This window comes from Pocillopora damicornis, chromosome 1 (genome assembly GCF_964200805.1).
Source record: "Pocillopora damicornis chromosome 1, jaPocDami1.2, whole genome shotgun sequence".
Classification (NCBI taxonomy): Eukaryota; Metazoa; Cnidaria; class Anthozoa; order Scleractinia; family Pocilloporidae; genus Pocillopora; species Pocillopora damicornis.
In genome coordinates this window covers 34,501,331-34,518,794 of record NC_142670.1, presented here as the reverse complement: position 1 = coordinate 34,518,794, position 17,464 = coordinate 34,501,331, and the positions used below count along the sequence as shown (strand labels likewise).

Below are 17,464 nucleotides of genomic sequence, written 5' to 3'. Positions count from 1 at the left end.
GTGTCACTTCCTGTTGTTACGTTGGCGCTGTAGACGACGCTTGAAGTGAGGCAGTTGTTTATCAGAGGGCAGTCGTCTTTTTTTCCTGCAGTTACAGTTGTTTTCCGTCGAGGGCGTCTTGTTTGTTTCGAGGATTTTTCCTTTGTGTTTCTTAATTATGGTTTGTAGGTTGTCTGTGCAGTTACAAATAACTTTTATGTTGTTTTTGTTGAAAATCTTGTTGTATCGGTGATTTTTCGGAAAATGTTTACTGACGAGGTTCAGAAACTGTTTGTTTGTACATTCATGCTGTAGGGCAGATTAAAACAAATTATGTTTCTTTGTCTGTTCTTGCAACTGTTCTGTGCTGTGTGAGTTACAGGTTTCTTGCGTTTAGTGTAGCTTGATTTTTCGTCGTGTACACCAAAAGAGCCGACTCAAATTTAAACGCTCTTCTGTTGCTCCTGAGATATAATCCCCGAGAGAGATATCCGATGGCACGAAAACTAGGCTTTGCGACCACTGAAGCTTAGAGTGTAGTCAAGATTGGAGGAAAGGGGAGAAACTTCATTACAGGTAAGACGAGTTTGTAGCTGCTGACCGCAAGCGATACATGAGGTAACAGCAGGCTCAATGATATTGGACGCATGATCGTACAGTTCGAGCAAAATTGATGATGGGACTGGGCAGGTGAACGGCATGAAATAAGCACTAGGTAATATCGCCATTTACTATCAGAAAAGGCAAAGAGAGAAGGCATACTGCGGAAGCAAAATTAACGAAACACACATGTAACAGAAACATAATTTTATGTTCTTGATTTTTCTTATTTTCAGAAGTGACATTTAAACTAAATTTCAGCTTAATCGAGGCTAAAAAAAGAATAGCCGGAATACGATGGAAAATATCTCCGAGAAATCTATGCAGGTGAAATAAACTAGGGTTGAAGAGTTTGCAAGTTTAAGGGAATTTCTAAGCTGTTTCATCGCTGTTCCAGAAATATTTCCATTCATAGGGTCGAGCACTGTCATCCAAAACAGTGAACAGCACCACAAAGCCTTAAAGAATCTTGAGCCACAGAGGTTTCTTTGATAACAATTTGATCTGAGTTGTTTATTGTCACGTTAAAGGTCGGCTCTACTGTCATGTTAAGGATCTATGGCGAAAATAAAAAGACAAAAAGGTAAGTGCACACAAGTTAGATTGACACATTAAGCATTCTATCCTACCTCTACCTATTATGCAATGGAAATTAGCGCAAAAGAACCTGCTTTATCCCCCAGGTCAAGTTGATGAGATGACCGGACGAAATCCAAATAGGCATGTTTAAAGTGCATCTTTGCCTTTTTTATTTTTATTTTTTGTGTGATGTAAGTTGTGAAATCGGATATACTTATGTATGACGTAAACGTGGTTTAAAAAGTACCAGATTTAAGACACGATATTTATGTAATGAACAACTAAACAATGAAAGGAGGAGAGCAAGCGAGAGCCCCACGCGAGAGCCCCACGCTAAAACTCACCTATGAAGGCACTGCTTGATCAAGGGTGAATGGCGATATATCTGACAATTTCCTTAGCTATTGTACTCCACTAGGATAATGTCCACGCGTAATTCCAAAGTTATTTTTGTGCATGTTTTGTCCTTTATTTTCCCTCAATTTCTTCTATTTGCAAGTGATTCAATTTCCTGCAACTAGGACAAGACAAGATTCCTGTTAGTGAATGGACCAGCATTTGAGGCGGTCTTCTTTTGAAGACTGTGAGAAAAATTCCCATGTGCGGATAGGAAGCTAGCCAACACTTCAGGGACCAGTTCTTGGAGGGCCGATTAGCGCTAACCCAGGGTTAAATTTTAATCTAGGTTTCTACATTTCTCTGTTCAAAAGCAGGTTGAGGATACTTTTTCCCCATTTGTTTTTGGAGCGTTCAATCATCAAATGGAAGACAGAAAGAGTTAAGCTGAATATTTTCTTTTCAAACTTTCAGACCTTAACTCAAATTTATGCCAGCATTGAGCACTCAATTCGGGTGGTGATTATTAAATGCTGACTCGCTCAAAAATTCTACCAACATTGATTTCGTAAGATAAATATGGGTAAACATATACGTGATAGATTATTCTTAGTTCAGTTTATCTGAGTGGTCCCACTTTAAGTGACCGTTCAATCCAGGTAGGGGTACAATACAAACAGGCCGTTGGGAATCAGTAAAGGGTGACCACGATCGCTTAATAGAGGTGACCGTTTAACAGAGGTAAAATTACAGTAGTTAAAGGAGTACAAATTTCGGGACTTTGACAACCGACCGCTTAATACAGGTTCGACTGTATTCGTCTTCACACAAACGTGCAACAAAGGAGAGAAATCTGGTTCTCCCACGAGGAATCGAAACCTCAGACCTTTAGATTCCGTGCTGCGATGTTGTACTACAGAACTAAATTTTAAGGAACGAATCTTGTGAGTTAAGCCGTTACTTAAATGTTCCTACGTGACAGGCACCCTGCGTACTGCTAGGATCAGCAATGTTTGAGGAGATAATAAGTGTATTCCTCAACTAAATAGATATCAATTGATAACCAGGATCAGAAAGATGACAAATTATGTGTTTGGTGGTGGAATAGAGAGAGTTGTCACATATCAATTTGATAACAGCCTAACTCACAGTAAAGCTCCTCGGAGCTCAGCTGTCGTACAGAATAGGAGCAAGGATCTCGAAGGTCTGGGGTTCCATTCTACGTTGAGGAATCGCAGTTTTACTCTTTGTTCCGTGCTCGTGATGAGACATTTACCATTTTTCCCTATTCCAACAAAAAGCTCAAACTTTCGAATTCTCCGTATTACGTCATACTAACGTAGTAGTGGAACACGTTTGACATGGCCTTAAGCGGTAAAAAAAGACTCTTAAAGAGTTCGAAATTAATATTTTCACAAAGCTTAGACTATTCTTACCATAACTTATGTCCCACATCTTCTTCACGAGAATTTCACACTGTTTTTCCCAACCATACATCTCTTCATAGGAACGCCGTATCTGTCGAATCTCTCGAAGTCGCTGTCGTCTTTCCTTCTGGCGGACATCGGCGATTTCCTTTGCCCATACTTTGGGTTCCCTAGATTTAACAACAACTTTTTTACCTGATGGCACAGTGTACAGTGCTTCTCCAAATCCAGAATAGCCACTGACAAGAATGGGAAGACCAGCTGACAAAGCCTCCAGGGCTGTTAAGCCAAACCCTTCCACTCTTGATGGCATGATGCACAGATCCACCTCCCGAAATAATTCTTCCAACTGCTCTTTGCTTTGCACAAACTTTCTTACTGTTAGCTGGTCATCAGGAATTCCATTCCGAAGCAAATATTCTTTAATCTCCTCCTGTTTTCCGTCAGGTGCACCCACAAAGATCAAGCGGTAAGTAGGGTCGCTCAGTTTGGCTATTGCCTTAGAAGCTATATCGTATCCTTTGATTTCAAGGTCCTCTCGATCACTCCGACCAAAGATTAACACCCTAAAGTTTTTATTGTCTACTGCATCTTCTATGGTCGAAAATTCACTGAAGATGCCTGGAGTCAATTCAATTATGTCTTCCTGTTTGCCACAGGAGCGAAGATAAGCTGAGAAGGTCTCCTTTAACTTAGGTCCAATTGCGACAACAGCATCTGCTAGTTTACATAATTCTACTTCGGTTGTTTTCTTCTCCTCGCCCTTTGGAATGGCCTCGGGATAACTTTTGTGCATTCCTAGATCCTCAGGTGAGGTATGAACTACCTGAATCCACTTGCAACCGTGTGATTCTGTGATAAACTGGGCTTGTTTACCCAGCTTCTGACCATGACCCACTACTACATCAATTTCCAGGTCTTTCGGTGGAGTTATCAGCCAGTCAAGGGGGTCACTGTAACCTGTACGACTCTGTACTTCCCTGATGGCAACACTGTGGCTTTGTGCGAGTCTTTTCTCCTCTTCAGAGCAGCTAGACGGTGGGACGAGGAGAGTGACTTCCACTTTAGAGTGCCCGCCCAATTGAATGGCGAGGTATCTGTTAATGGTGGACAATCCTCCCTTTAACGAACTCCACTCACTTGCCAAGAGAGAGACCTTCAATTTTGAGTCGGACCCTATTGGATTAACTCGAGTTCCCCGTTCGCTTTGTGACATGTCCGTTATATTTGAAGGCGCCTGTAAGAAAAGCACCATTTCTTTAAATGAAAAAAGTATCACAACGGACTTTCAAATCAAATCATTTGAATTGTAGAACGAAGAAGGTGGACGTAGATAAATGTACACATAAAAAAGATGCTGTGTGATGCTTTCTTTGCCGTAGCTTTGCAAGACAATCTCAGAAGTTGTCGTGTTAACATTTCTCATGACTCCATACCTGAGTGACTACTATCTTGACAAAACAAAAAAAAGACAACCACGGACTACATTCGGCACATACTCAAAGATTCAATTAACAAGACTGCTACTTGGCAATTTCAGTTTGCATAGTATATCTATATGACTTCTTTGTGGTCAGTCACACCAAATGTCAATCACAGAGCAGTTTTCATGAAGCTAAGCTCAAAATATAAGGATTCATGCAAAATCACAGCAACACAAACTCACAATCATTTCTGGTTTCCTGGGTAAGGTTGTACGTGGAAAGAACTGAGAGGATAGATATGAATCCTTTAAAAAAAAACAACAACAACAATCACCAATAATATTTGCTTACAACTTAATGAAAAACATTCAGACGTTATCAATGTTAGATTTAAAGGTAATGATAACATTTTTCTTAAACTCAACCCAACACCTTTAGTACGTTTAATACAAATCTGCTCTAGGTTGACCTAACTAAGCTCCAAAAAGGGATGTAAATTCAACGCTTATCCGCTGATGGGGCGGCTGTGAATCGTGTAAATAACCACTGCGTCTACTTCTTTTTTGTCGAATAATAGTTTAAAAATAAACAGTCAACAATTTCTCAATAAGTTCTACTATAACTGTACCATGAAGGTGTTAATATTTTTATCACAATAAAGGGAAGAGTGAGTCAAAGTAGGACGAAGTTTAAGCCCTTTGTATGTCATTTTGACAACGTTAAATCTGCACCAAAGGAATTACGTACAGATGACCCCTGTAATCGAGTAGGGGATGAGTGAGGAAAACAACCTAACTTCTTAGAAGTAGCTTTTCTAATCATGTTTGCCGCTAATGAATTAAGATGACGATTGTGTCAATCCGGCATAGTTTACATTCATTGTTGTGCCTTTCTACTGCAAATTGAGAAAGATCAATCCAACTAAAAACAAAAAGAAATACCTGCGATGGAGATCTTCGAACAATAATGGGAACTGTACATAACCATTCAGGGTCTGTCCTATCCTGGGCGTTAAGCCGTTTCAAGAAGTCTACTGACATGTTACTTTCATCTTCAATAGTAACGAACACATAATCTTGGTCCTCTCCATCATGATAAAACCTGACACAAGAAAGAAAATAACATATTCTCCGTTGGTGTAAAAGCAATCCAACGGAGACTCTTGTCTACAGAAAAACAAACTGAGCTTATACTTTGCGAGTTGCTCTAGTAATTTATGCCCAGTTTTCGTATCTCTCTGTCGCGCATTTTTAACGAAAACTTATTACCACGCCCTATGACCATATGTCTATCATGTAAGATGCGGCTTCTAACAGAATGACACTAACAGCTCTTTGGTGGGATGTCCACCCGATGGACCAGTAGCGAAGCTGCCATAATTGATTCCCGATTAAATTCTGCATATTTTGCTTGCCTTTCTGCTTGTGTTCTAAACGTAACCTCTACATTCTAATTGCCTATCATCTCTTTATCTTACTTCATTTGGCGGTGGTACTCCAAAACGATTTTGTCTAAGATAAAATTTAAAGATTAAGGGAATCGTTGGAGTGCAGATTTGCTGTGGGGGTCTGGAACAACATTTTACAACTGCAGTTTTCTGCTTAAGGCCCTATATAGTATGCAAAATGAAATGTACATCACAGAAAATAACACCAAGCGGTAGTAATCAAGATATGAGTGACAAACACTTACGTTAAGGAGAGGTTGTCAGTATCTCCTCCTTCGTGCACCTTCAGTCCTTTTGAAAGAGCAACAGACGTTTCGTCTTCGTTGAATAGAGGTTTCTTCGAGTTTCCATCTCCTTGAAAGATCACATCGTAATTCAACTTTACCATATTCTTATTCACTTTGGATTTCAAATGAAGTGGGAAACAAAATAGCCTCAGCAAGTATCTTTCAGGTCGAACATCCCGACACATGCAAGCTAAAAACCCAGCTCGTTGTTTCATCGATCTCCTGTCCAGATTAGAGACATCACCAGCATTAACACCAGCACGATTATCAGCCTCCCTCATAGGCAAAAATCTGAGAGAAAACGACAAGGCTTCATTTTAAAAATCATCGAAAAAACATCTTCTTTTCCTAACATTTAAGAGAAGCACTTCACAGGTGGTTACTTTCTAGAATAACAGATAGCTTGGAAAGTACGCTGTTCGTCACTAACTTGGTGTTGTTGGGAAAGTGTGGCCTTTAAAATAGACTGCTTTGGCCATTACCGGTGCCAATATCAATGTCATCGCCGCTACGATTGTAGGTGTCGCTGTCATTGACACCAGGGTTCTCAGTAGAATTTTGTACAGCCGTTGCTTCGGTAGTTACAGGCGTAGCCCTAATATACACACCCTTTGGACGTGTTACTTGGGCCCGTAGGGCCCAAGCTGCTAGGGGGGTCCGGGGGCATGCTCCCCCGGGAAATTTTTTATTTAAGATGCTCAGAAATGCTTTTTCCTTCATTTTGGGGGCACATTTTCTCATTTTCTCCAAACGAGTTTAAGTACATTTTGTAATCTGTTCAGTGGCTTTGAACTACGGAAAGTTGAAATTATCTCTTATCAAACTGAAAACTACACTGCAATATTCAATGAAATATTAACCTGCAATAACAATGCTTTGCTTTCTGAAAACTACACTGCAATATTCAATGAAATATTAACCTGCAATAACAATGCTTTGCTTTCTGAGTTAATGGCATTCATTTTATACAAAAATAATTATTAGGTAACCAGTCCTCTCCAAATGGGGGCACCCACTTACAAAAACTAATTCTCAAGGCCACACTGACCCAGTAACTGCTATATATCTAAATGAGAAAGAGTATAAGATAGCGCAAATATTTGTTAATGAATGAATCGGCCATGTTTTTGCACGTGGAAAGACGACATCTGCGAGAGGCCTGGGTTCAAATTTACAAATTCAATATGGCGGCCATATTCAACGTTGCGGAGACGTGAAGCGATTGTTCGGTTATTCTATGGTCTGCAAAAAGGCTATTCACTTTGACAACTAAAACCGAAGAAAGGTACATTGCGAAAGCAACTAACAGTCAATAGTTTACCCAGCAATTTACTCAAAAAGCCGTTCTTTTATTTGCATTTGATAGACGAATTGATCTACTGGTTGAAGCACTTTGACAACCGTAACACTTACCTGTGACACCCGTGACAGGTGTTACGGGTTACGGGTTCAACTGAGAACCCTGGGTCACACTGACATCATTATTGTAAAGGAATCTTCATTGTCAAGGTGATAGTCACGTTCGTTGCCAATGTCACAAATGTCGTCTTAGATTGAGTCCTTGTCTTCGTCCTCCTCCTCGTCCTCCCCCTACCCCCCTTCTCCTACTCCTCCTCACCGCCATCCTCATTCTCCTCTCCTCGTCCCTTTCCTTGTCCTCCTCCTCGTCCTCGTCATCTTCTCCTCGTCCCCCTCCTTCTCCCCATCCTTGCCCTCGTCCTCGTCCCCCCCCTTTACTCCTACTCCCCTCACCGTCGTCCTCGTTCTCCTCTCCTCGTCCTTTTCCTTTTTCCCCTCCTCGTCTTCCTTCTCGTCCTCGTCCTCGTCCTCGTCCTCGTCCTCGTCCTCGTCCCCTTCATCCTCCTCTTCCTCGTCCCTCGTCCTTGTCCATGTTCTCAATGTTGTCTTTGCCCTTGCCTTCGTCCATGCCCTCGTCCATGTCATGGTCGTCATTCTCGTCCTTGTTGACGTCGTGGTCGTTAACGCTATCGTTTTCGTCTTTCTCAACATAGTCGTCGTAGAACAGTATGCATGAGGTTGACCATTACTTGGTCTATAAGTGGCAACATCACGAACACTGCCGTGATCAGCGAACATTTTTTAAATCTATACCAATGAGAACCTCTACTTACCTGCAGAAAGTTTTCACTTTGAATCTCACTATTCCATCTGTAATAGCAACTGACATCTCTAACCGATCTGTGATATCTGTCCATTCCTGCTGAAAGTGAAATATCCTCCACTGACCTGAGTGCATGTCCAACAATTCTCTATCACCTTTAAAAAGGGCAAGAGGAAGGCTGATTTTTGCTGGCTCCAAGAGCGTTATTTCATGTGAGCACGAAATGTGAAGAACCGGACCTAACAAGATTCCAACTCTGCCATCGGTGCTTGGTGCTTCCTGTACCTGTGATCCAGAAGGAACAACAAATATTTATGACACCGACATTATAGAGGCTTCAGCATCAACTCGATGACGCGTATTCCTACGGTTCATGCGCTAAATCAATCATAGGCCTGTGTAATTTGAGGGTGCAAATAGGAGATTACAGACCACGCTTTATTTGAATACTTTGACACGGAAAACCTTCGCTTCCTCTTTTTCAGTCTGCCACTGGAACCACAGGTAACCCAAGCGCCAGCTGTGAGATGATCATCTTGCGCAGTAACAGTCATGGCGGAATTATAACAGTTTGTACAGGAATACTTACGACCGAGAATTGAGAATTTGACCTAATTTTTTATTCCTTAGAGCGTTCGCAAATATTCCCAGACCAAAGTAAGATCACTGAATACTTTTTTTATAAAATTAATATATTGTTTAGCCGACATGATCAATCGTGGTTCGGATTCACTCCCAAGCTTGTAACATATAAGAGCAAGTTCTCAGAAATATTTTTACGGTATTTTATCATTAGTTCAAATCAACGATCTTCAATCAACAATTCACAATCTACGATGCTTTGACAGCTTTTCCAATAATCAACTACGTAAAGAATAACTATGAAATCTACCAAATCACATCATTTGTGCTAGCCTTGTTGATCTATTGTATTTTAGCAGGTTATGGACCGTGATTAGTAAACCTTGATATTCTCAGAGTTGCGTTTAAGTGGCTATGGTTTGACTTATTTGAAACCTACACTAAGTTTAGTTACCTTTAGAGTTAAAGAGAAGTCTGTGTTGTCAGGAACAGAATTCCATGGGATTGAAACACAGACATTTGGATAGTCTGGCACTGTGCAAGTAAACTCGGGGCTCAGATTCTTCGTCTTCCAAAAGACAAAAGACTTCAGGCGCCAAATAGCTGCAAAGGAGGTAAAGCAGATTCCAGAGCAAGTCGCTTCAGCATATGGGCAGTCCATAACAGCTGGATTCATTTCTTCAAGAAAGAATATGAAAAATGCATTTATTTAGTAAATTTAGTTGACTCTTCAGCATGAAGGGTACCTAGCGGGATTCCATATTAAAAACTAGGCCCTCCCCTGAGCTCCTGCCAGAAAAGTCACCTATACCTTTTGGAAAGAGAGACAGGGGTATTACATCGACTCTCTAAAAAAATAAACGATCTGTAGCTTTGCTGTCAGATGCATTCTCACTCTTAATCTTTCAATCAAAGAAATGAATTGGCTTTAGATAACTGCCCACCTGGAATAGAAGTCTCAACTGGGTATCTACACTTGTACTGTGGAAATGAATTTGTCTACAATATATAAAGACAAGTTTTGCTCTATGTGAATCCAGTATTTTGAAAACAAATTTTTTTACTCCAACCAAAAATGTTCCCATAGTAAGTAGTTTATCATATGGCAATCAGACCAAACTTTTTCATTTTGAATTTGCTTACCTTGACGAAAAAAAAAAAATACAGGGCTTACAACTGTTTCCATGGAAACACTCTGTATGGCAAAATACTGACCAAGTAAGAACCAATCAGAACACTAAGATTTACCTCAGGACTACCTTGCCATATAATAATCACTATTATTGCAACTACAGCTGTATGAGGAGAAAATTTCCTGTGGATTTATAGCTAGAATAATAACAAATATCCTGTCTGGTAGATAAATAATTTTAATAACTTGAGTTTAAATACCTGCTGAATTCCACACCATTCTTGTTTCCAAATCTTCCCATTCATTGTTTTCTTGGTCAACAAGTTTCTTAATAACTACTTCATATCCCTCGAAATCAGAGGCACTGTGCAACAAACCCATGGTTATGCTTCCTGTAGCAGCTTCCATAGACTCTAGAGTTGGTGGGCCTTCATGAGATAGTTCGATCAAATTACTCACCAAGAGCTCATTACTGCCTATGGGAGGAGAGAGGGATCTAGGACTCTGCATGGAACACAAGATCCACAAGGATTCTTTCACAAATCCTGGAGAAAAGGTGATAAATGCACCAGCTTCTGGTAGATTCCATGTGTCTCCCTTGTCTGTTATCTCATCTCTAAGGAGCAAATAGACATTTAGAGCATTAACCTTTGCTTTACAACCCCACAAATTCACACTCACCCCTTTGAAAGTTCTGTAAGAACCCAACAAAACAAGAAAAATCCCACAGAAAAATTATGCAGTGGAAGAATTAAGAATTACCTCTGATCAAAACTGAACTGACAATCAATCATAGAACAATTCTTTGTGAGGGTGACAGGGGAAATAAATCAATGCAGAATTCTTTGACAATTGCATAAGTCTATATTCATTCTATCACAAATGCTGCAACCTGATTGGCTATGCTACTCGCTTTTTATTCCATGACAGACAGTGAGAAAAGTAAATGAGATGCTAAACAGTTTGAGTTTAGGAACAAAATAAAATAAAAACATACACCAGCCTCTCTTGTAAAGTTCTGGACGACTGCCCAACTACTTAGACTACTTGCTAAGCATGAAGAATATGATTCTTAAAGTCAAGTTCCTAGAGCAAGTATCAGAGAAACTGAATTTTTCTTTTGTTTTCTTCCCCAGAGACATAGCAAAAAGATAAACAGTGGCTATTTTCAATTCAATTCTTAGCTATTAAAATCATTTCTCGTGGGTTGAGTATAAAAAAATATGGAGAATTCTTGACCAATCAGAGAGCATGTCTCCCCAATCATCTATATAACTATTCGAAGATGAAATATTGGAAAATGTAATTTTGTTATTTACTTGAAGATGATGGTTCTGTCTTCAGTTTGAACATCTTCATCTGTGTCTACTTGCTCCTCAGCTCCAACCTCACTCTCTTCTTCTGAACCAATTTCGATCTCCAATTCTTCTTCTTCACTAACCTTCTCCTCTTCCTTCGGTGTAGGAGAAGTCTGTGCAGCTATAGGAGAAGATAGAAAGGTCAGGAGAAGGCAACATGCTATAAGTAAAACTATGGAAACTGAAAACCAGGCAAGAAGGAAGTCTAGATCTTTGGCAGCATGAACCATCATAATATTTCTCTTTCAGATGTTCGAGTTCACAAAAATTTAAAATTCTATATAATTTTAGTACCTCTTGGCCTTAATTTGGCTCCTGGTCGTCTCCCAGTTTCATTTAGCACCTGAGTGGAAACAAATAACAACAGTTGAAGACAGAAATTTAGAGACTAAATGTATCTGAATTTTGGCATTATCAATGTCCAACAATGAGGATTTGTCACCAGTGGTGACTACATCAAATCAGAACAGAAAACAGAGCAAAACAGAACAAACACATGGTACATCAAATGATGGGATTAGCCCTTTTCCTCCCAAGAGTGACCATGACAGAAGTTCTCCTTACAATACCAATACAATAACAAGCAGAAAAGTTGTGAGAATAAAGAAAAATATCCATAAAGAGATTACAAGTTGATCCAAAACCAAATTATCCAAAACATCATAACAATTGTTTGGTAGAAAGTAAGGAGAATCACTAATGAGATCTTGGAAGTAAAAGAGTTCAGCCATGGTGCAAAGTGAAGAGAAAACACCTGATACAAAAAGCTGCTTCCATAACAGACAAGGTCAATGTTTGCTTTTGTTGATGAATAAGCGTGATCTTACCTGTAATGCATTTTTGTAAAACTTCTCGCTGGTGTAATCTTCAATGGACGATGCCAACTCTTTGAGTTTACGAAGAAACTTCTTCATTTCACGGTCCTTCATCTCAGCATGTTTTATCTCCCATATCTCCTCATAAAAGCTCAATGCTTCTTGTCCATACTGTCTGTACATGTTTACTTTTTTGAGTTCCAGGCACAGATTAAGGATTCCCTCGATTGTTCTCTCCCTTTCCAAGCCAGTCTTCCCTGTTTTTTCATTACTTTTTCCTTCTTCCCACTGCTTTTGCCATGAATCCAACAATGTCTCTCGAAATTTCACAATCATTCCTTTTTGTCCTGTCTCTTTGTAAAGTTCTTCTACCTTCCTCTTCAATGATGCTTTGTCCAACTCATCCTCTTTGTTTCCAAGGAAACCCACTCTCACCAGAAACATTTTGTACAAAGCCACCTTGTCCATTTTGTATTTCCTCACCTTCTCGCATTCCTTAAGTCGAGAAGAGAGCACCACTGTGTCATCCAAGAGATTTTCCCTCTCACTCAGCATGACACAGAGAGCGTCATTATCAGTTTCCAATTCAAAGTCCTCTTGAAACTCTCTCTCATTGGCATTGCACCTCACCTCGTAGAACCAAAACTTTTCCTTTTGCACTACAGCTTTGTCTTTCTTGTCATGAGCAAGATCATTCAGAGCATCAACGATGCCTTTGTTAAACATATTGAAAGTGAATTGTTGAGAAGCTTTCTGCTCTTCCCAGAAACGTTGACAAAACTTGAAAGCCTCTTTCCTAAATGACCTCTTTCGAAGAAAATTCAATGTCCAATCACACATATCTTCCACTCCTGTGATAATCTTTTGCCACACTTCACTATGGTTTCCTACACCAAGTGACTTTTCCATCTCCCATGCTTCAAGAAACAGCTTCAAAGCTTTTTTTGGATCTTTAAGGTTGGCCTGAAGGACCCCTCGTTGAAAAATGCTGCGCACAGTCTGTGGGTGATTTCCGAGATGCTTCACCCTTATGTCGTAAGCCCTCTTTGAAGGTTCCATTGCCTCTTTATATTTCTCTTGAAACATGAGTGCATTAGCAAGATTTCTTGAGAAGAGTGCCTCATCCAAATCACCTAAAAGTTTAAGGTCCTCTAGAAGACTTAGTGCATCTCTGTACCATTGAACCGCCTTTTCATAATCTTTAAGGCCTTCATACGCAGTTCCAATCTGATTCTTGTACATTGGCATGTCAAAGTGATACTCAGATGCTAATTTCTTTTGCATTTTGTATGCTTTTTCATAGAACTCAAGCGCTTTCCTGGGCTGGTCCAGATGAAAAAAGCTGTTTCCAATAGCATTGTAGCACCTTGCAAGATCAGTATGCTCCTTTAGCAGTGGTTCAGAGAAAGTTAAGGACAACTCCAGACTTGCCAGTGCTTTTTTATAGTCTCTGTTTCTCCAAAGGATTTCACCTTCAGCTTGCAAGTAAAGCCCCTTGGTGAGCATAAAGGATTCACTACTTTGATCTTCAACTTTCTCAAGTGAATTCAGAGCTTCCCTCAATGTTTCAAATCCTCTCTCTGTTCCATCAACATCTGAAACTTCCCTGGCTTCCCAGGACTTTAACTGCGCTCGGCAAAGAGAACCTATACAAAGATGAAGAATCAAACTAATAAACAGATATCACTGTTGATGAAGTGTGCTCAGTATCTATAAATGACAAAGTGTAAATTTATAATCAGAAGACAGATTGTTTTTTGTTCCCAGGTAGTGGTTTAAAAATTTCACTTTTTCTTTCTTTCTTTCTTTTTTTCTTTCTTTTTTTACTATTTTTGTTATCTGTCTTATCCTCAGAGCCCCTCCTAAGTAGCTTCTCCCCAGTTCCCTTGTGGAATTACATAAGTGATGGTAATAGGACTTCTGGGAGTAAATTGGTGAATAATTTCAGCTTGGCTGATTGCACAGTGCAGGCTGGCTTAAAAATTAGCGGCAAAATTATTAGCAAAACTACCCCAGTCCTGCACAACACAAAAATTCCAATTGACTGTATCAACAGCAAAGTATAAGTAACAAAAAACTGAGACATAAAATATCCGCAGGTGCCTTAAAGAGCCACCTTATTCAATATATCAGCCTAAAGCTTATTAGAACCTGGATAGCCTGCTCACTAAAGATTTTTCTTTAGTTTGATTTGCAAGGTAAAAAATAAGGTAGTCACTTTAATTTCAGCAACTCATAGTTTTAGCACCAAAATCTAGTTGGCTATTCCAGACAGGTCAAGTCTGACATTTTGGTGGGATGATTGTGCGCATTATGTAATCCGAAAGTGGCTCTGTCAAATTTTAATTACTTGCATATAGACCTCCTCCACTGTTCCAATTGCCAAACTGCAATAACAGTTTAAATGGCCACATGTCATTACATTAACCGTCATAGATGGCAGGAAGCCACAAGGTTGTATAATAAACTGAATCTCATGTCTTAACTCAAGAACATGGGATTCAATGATGGACAAGAGTACTGATGATGAGGTTCAGACAAAAGCAAAAATATATAGGAAGGTGTTTAATAGTAACAGGAATTCTCATGAGAGAATAATACTGCCTCTAATTACAAAAGAGATAATAACTTCATACTAACTGAGTGTAAGGGCCATACTGATTTGACAGTACTGACTCAACATAGCTCCTTCTTTACTTAAATTACAGGGACCAATGCTGACTGGTATGGCTTAAGCAAGCAAGCAAGGTCAGTACTGTAAGTAATTTATTATACAGGACTTGGACCAAACTTCTTTATTTTGACTTTAATACCTCGGCAAACAAAAATACATGGCTTCTGAAGAAATGGTCTATATGGCAAAATCTCAACCAATTAAGATCCAATCAGAATACTCAGATTTACCTCAGGACTATCTTGCCATATAATAAAATAAGGTAACTATTGTAATGAGTTAAAACTACATGTAAGCTGTTTCAAAGAAGCATCTTCCATGTCTCCCCAGACAATTAGGTGAAGCTAAATATGAGATTTGGACAATTTCGATATAACATGAAAAGTTTCACTGCCCCTCACCTGTTTTTCCATCATCTTCACACATCTCAGCCCAGGAATGAAACACCTTGATTATTTTTTTATCAGTCAGCATTGCAACGAAAAGAGATGAAATCAAAGCAATCTCGTGGAATTCACTTGGAACAATGAAATACTCTGGTTGTAAGGAGATCTCAACAGTAAACTCATAGTTTCCTCTGTCCTTCTCAAACAAATGGAATGCTCTGACATATTCTGGCTCAATCAGTTTGGCAATTTTCTCCATCCTGGACATAAAAAGTTCATAAAAACGTGCTTTTGCCTCCATGTAGGGAGCATAAAAATCTTCATGATTCTTGATACTGTCAGCATACTTCCATAAGAGAGGGTGAATGCCATACTTCCTTTCTTTTGCTTCTTCATCAACAACAGAAATTATTTGGCTGGCTACAAGACCCTCTAACTGAACAATGGTCTCTGAGGGGTCAATATCAAGAACTTTGGCAGCTGTTGCCACAGAGAAAGGCCCATGAAACAAGGAAACCACTACTGCAGATAACTTTAACCTTTCTGTGGAAAGTGTCTCAAACATTAAACTGACTACAGACATCTGATTGACATCCACTCCTTCTTCATCAAAACCAGCAAGCTTTCCACTTGCATCCCTCTCCACTTTCATTTTTTTTAGAGCATGCACAATTCCTGCAATAAGTTCTTCTGGAGATTTTCGTTCTTGTCGCATAATAGCTCCTAGTCCTTTTAGAAATAGAGGGAATCCTTTAGTGATGCTCATTAAATTATCCTTCTGCTCTCGTTTAACATTAGTCAATCCCTTAGGAAAAATTAGTTTCTCTGAAGAAATCCTCTCTAGCGAACCCACTTCAAAATCATCCATCCTTTTGGGACCTCTTAACTCAGTCTTAGAGGTAAGAAGCAGCTTTAAAGGAAATTGTTCTCCTTTGCTTTCTGAGAGCTTTGCCAAAAATTCCATAAAAGCCGTTTTCAAGTTTTTCCCTTCTTTACCTTTTCCTGCGGTAAAGAGGTCTACATTGTCCAGCATAAATAGAACGGCATCTTTCTCACCTTTAAACTCTTCAACCTTCTCTAGAACTTTGGTAACAACATAATTTTGATCAACACGACCAACTGGGATTACTAGTTCGAGAGAATGCAGCATGCTGTAATAGATCGCTTTCATATCCTTTGCTTCTCGTAAATCAAAAAAACGATACTTCCCTCGCCACTGTGAGCAAACTTCAATGGCAAGCTTTGTCTTTCCTACACCAGACGACCCAAACAAGTTTAGTACTCCGGTGTCTTTCGATTCCAGTTTTTTGTTAATTATTTTGATTTCTTCACTCCGTCCTTGTAACTCCTTCTCTGGATCACCTTTACCCAAACGTGAGGCCTTGAAACGATCTATATCTTTCTTGATGAGCTTCTCCTCGTCAGATTTTGTAGCAACGAAGTCTTCGATTAGGTTAAGTTTGTTGTCAGATACATAGCCATGCTTTTCAAGAAGTTGAAAACATTCCATCAGATCGTGACTATCCAGCAGATCAAATTTCCCTCCATAATTCTTTTTTAAAGTTTTCACGATGCTTTCTGATTCTACAGCTTTAAATTTTGGAGAAATGTCTTTGAAAAGTTGTTGTAAACCTGGCGCACTTTCGATACCAACTGCCGCCATCTTTGATAACTTTTTTTTCAACCACGATACTGCTGACCGCTCCGTATGTCCCCACGCGTGTACAGTGACAAGTCACGCGATCTCATCACGCATACCCCAAAATTTAAGTAAGTACAACCATTCAGGCTCGGTAGGTCAATCTCTTTTGGTCTTTTAAACCTTGATTTACTCACCCATTTATTCCTTTTTTTTTCTTTTTTGTAAATTTATATCATACATTTCACTTTTGTGCTACGATAACTAGGGCATCATTTACTTAGGAAAGATCTGAATAACACGGGACGCACCGTAATCAAAACTTCCCCTGGTCTGTTCGCGTGCGGCTTAGCACAAACTTTAAGCTTGCTCTGGCGTATTCATCTCAAACTGGGTGTAAAACTAACGTCGACTGCCTTTTTAATTCTTTTTTCTACTCTTTTAAACCACCAACTTGAAAGATACATTGATGTTAAAACCTGTTTTTAATCATTGTCCTGACTCCACTTCCTCTTGTAGGGAGGAATTGAACCGAGGCGTTCCCAAGATGCTTGTTATGATTATTATTTTTACCAAAAGAGCCGACTCAAATTTAAAAAGCTCTTCTGTTGCTCCTGAGATATAATCCCCGAGAGAGATATTCGACGGCACGAAAACTAGGCTTTGCGACCACTGAA

General features: G+C 39.5%; 1 protein-coding gene across 1 annotated transcript; it reads right to left on the bottom strand.

Annotated features, from left to right (window-relative positions):
* Positions 1-773: 773 nt before the first annotated feature.
* LOC149053477 (uncharacterized) lies at positions 774-17,002 on the bottom strand. The gene is made up of 13 exons (XM_089202533.1): positions 15,164-17,002; positions 12,101-13,734; positions 11,568-11,616; positions 11,235-11,394; positions 10,176-10,531; positions 9,238-9,461; positions 8,212-8,486; positions 6,038-6,370; positions 5,287-5,446; positions 4,588-4,650; positions 2,931-4,158; positions 1,503-1,675; positions 774-1,135 (listed from the first exon to the last, which is right to left on the bottom strand). Exons 1-12 carry the CDS (start codon positions 16,809-16,811, stop codon positions 1,662-1,664), a joined length of 6,144 nt encoding a protein of 2,047 aa, XP_089058659.1. The 5' UTR covers positions 16,812-17,002; the 3' UTR covers positions 774-1,135; positions 1,503-1,661.
* Between the last annotated feature and the right edge of the window lie 462 nt (positions 17,003-17,464).

Bases quoted from the DNA above. Each gene is read 5' to 3' on its own strand.
- LOC149053477 (XM_089202533.1), bottom strand. From the start codon at position 16,811: ATGGCGGCAGTTGGTATCGAAAGTGCGCCAGGTTTACAACAACTTTTC. The intron at 13,735-15,163 runs GTGAGGGGCAGT...ATCTTTGTATAG, and splicing joins TGAAGATGATGGAAAAACAG to GTTCTCTTTGCCGAGCGCAG. The intron at 6,371-8,211 runs GTAAGTAGAGGT...GTTTTCTCTCAG, and splicing joins AAAGTGAAAACTTTCTGCAG to ATTTTTGCCTATGAGGGAGG.